The 1,699-nt window shown below is 34.0% G+C and overlaps 1 protein-coding gene across 1 annotated transcript in view; it reads right to left on the reverse strand.

The window, feature by feature from the left end:
* LOC105820138 (desmocollin-3-like) overlaps positions 1-1,699 on the reverse strand; it is a 61,855-nt gene that overhangs the window by 42,606 nt on the left and 17,550 nt on the right. The window contains exon 5 of the mRNA XM_012656565.1: positions 984-1,128. Coding sequence (XP_012512019.1) covers positions 984-1,128 — 145 coding nt within the window. The remainder of the gene's footprint in view (positions 1-983; positions 1,129-1,699) is intronic.

Raw genomic sequence — 1,699 nt, forward strand, 5'->3', positions numbered from 1 at the left:
CCTTTTTGAAGAAGGGAAAACATAACAGAGTCATAAATTGTGAGACTAAAAACATCATAGGTTATAAAACGTAATTAATTCCTTTTACAGGTAAGAAAATTCAAAGGGACTTCCTTGAGTTCCCATAGTGAATTAATAACAGACCCTACATCAAAAACTAAGTTTCCTACACTATTATAACCATTTTTACTATTTACATGTACCCTATAACATCATGTCATAAACCTCCACTACATACAATAAAATTTATTCAAAAAGAAAACAAAACTAGGTTTCTTAAACTCCAAACCAATAATTTTTTTATTTTTTAACTGTACCAGGCGAGTAAAAAACAAGTTAACATCAATGACATTAAATTTGAAAAGTAAAATATAAAGGTAAAAAGCAGATAGAATCATGCAGTCAAGATCTAAGTGACTACTGGAAACTTTAATAGGCAAGTTAGCAAAGTCATCCCTTATGACTGAGCCCATGTCCTTTCAACTTTATTGTGAGTGGTTGTTCTCCATATCGCAAGTCTCAGAAGCCATCCTGAATGCCACATTTAGGGGCCATTCAAAATGAAATACTTTGGTTTTCCACATGTGAGAGCAAGTGTTTAGGATGAAGAATATGTGATGTAAGTTACTCTGAAGTGATTCCAGCATTGATTCCACATTGGAAGTAGTGAGGTAGTAGTTTTAAGAGAAGAGAATATAAATTAGAGCTTAAAACAATTGTATCCTCAGTGAATGCCATTTAACACCTTCCTAAACAAAACCTCATAAAAATATGTATGCTGATTTCAATTTTTTTGTTCCTTCTACCCTGCATGACACATATGGATTGGAATTGGGATTTAATATTACATTTTCTGATGAGTAAATACCAGTTGAGTGTTATCTCAGGATGATCTGGCCTTGAGCATGAAAAAGCTCAGTGTCTCAAAAAGTGTACACGAACATATTTAAAATGATACATTTTATTTTTAAAAGCAGACTTACCAAGTCTACTACTTTCTGCAACTTCAAAATTATAAATTGCTTCTGTGAAAACAGGTTTGTTGTCATTTTCATCCTCTACTCTGATGGGCAGGGGAAGAGGTAAATCTGCTGAGTACCCGTCTGCAGTTGAGGCATAGGCGATCAACTGCAAAACAGGAAAAAGCAAGTTCAGTAGCCCGTTAGTATGAAATTCTAGCAAAAGAGAATAAGATGCTTTATCTACTACCTTCTTTGCAAGTCTCTTCAATAGTAAACCACATGAAAGATTTTTATTCAATGCTTTTGAAACTATCAAAGCATCGAATGGAGAAACACTTTACTGCAAAGAACATCCAGGATTTAGTGGAAATGGCTACTTGAAAAAAAACTTCAGAGTAAGGGACGACTCTCTCCGTTAGACTGAGAAATTAAATGTGAACATAGAGACTTGCATTATAGTTTTGATTTTCTCCACAATCAGAAAGTTACATTGGGGAGAACGATTAAACCCACTGCAATGGGAAAAATCATCTAAATAAGTCAACAATTCCCAACCTTGTCACTACCAAGCCCTTTTATTGTTTTACTCAAGAGATCACATATTTGTAAGAGTTTTTCTAACAAAATGCACTTACTGACTGCCCCACTGGTAATTGATTAAAGGCAATGTAATGTCAAATAGAATGTATTTCTATTCAGCACATTATTAGAACACTGAACTGAACATTCTCTAACCG

The sequence above is a fragment of the Propithecus coquereli genome, unplaced genomic scaffold, assembly GCF_000956105.1.
Source record: "Propithecus coquereli isolate 6110/MARCELLA unplaced genomic scaffold, Pcoq_1.0 Scaffold51, whole genome shotgun sequence".
In the NCBI taxonomy this organism is placed as follows: Eukaryota; Metazoa; Chordata; class Mammalia; order Primates; family Indriidae; genus Propithecus; species Propithecus coquereli.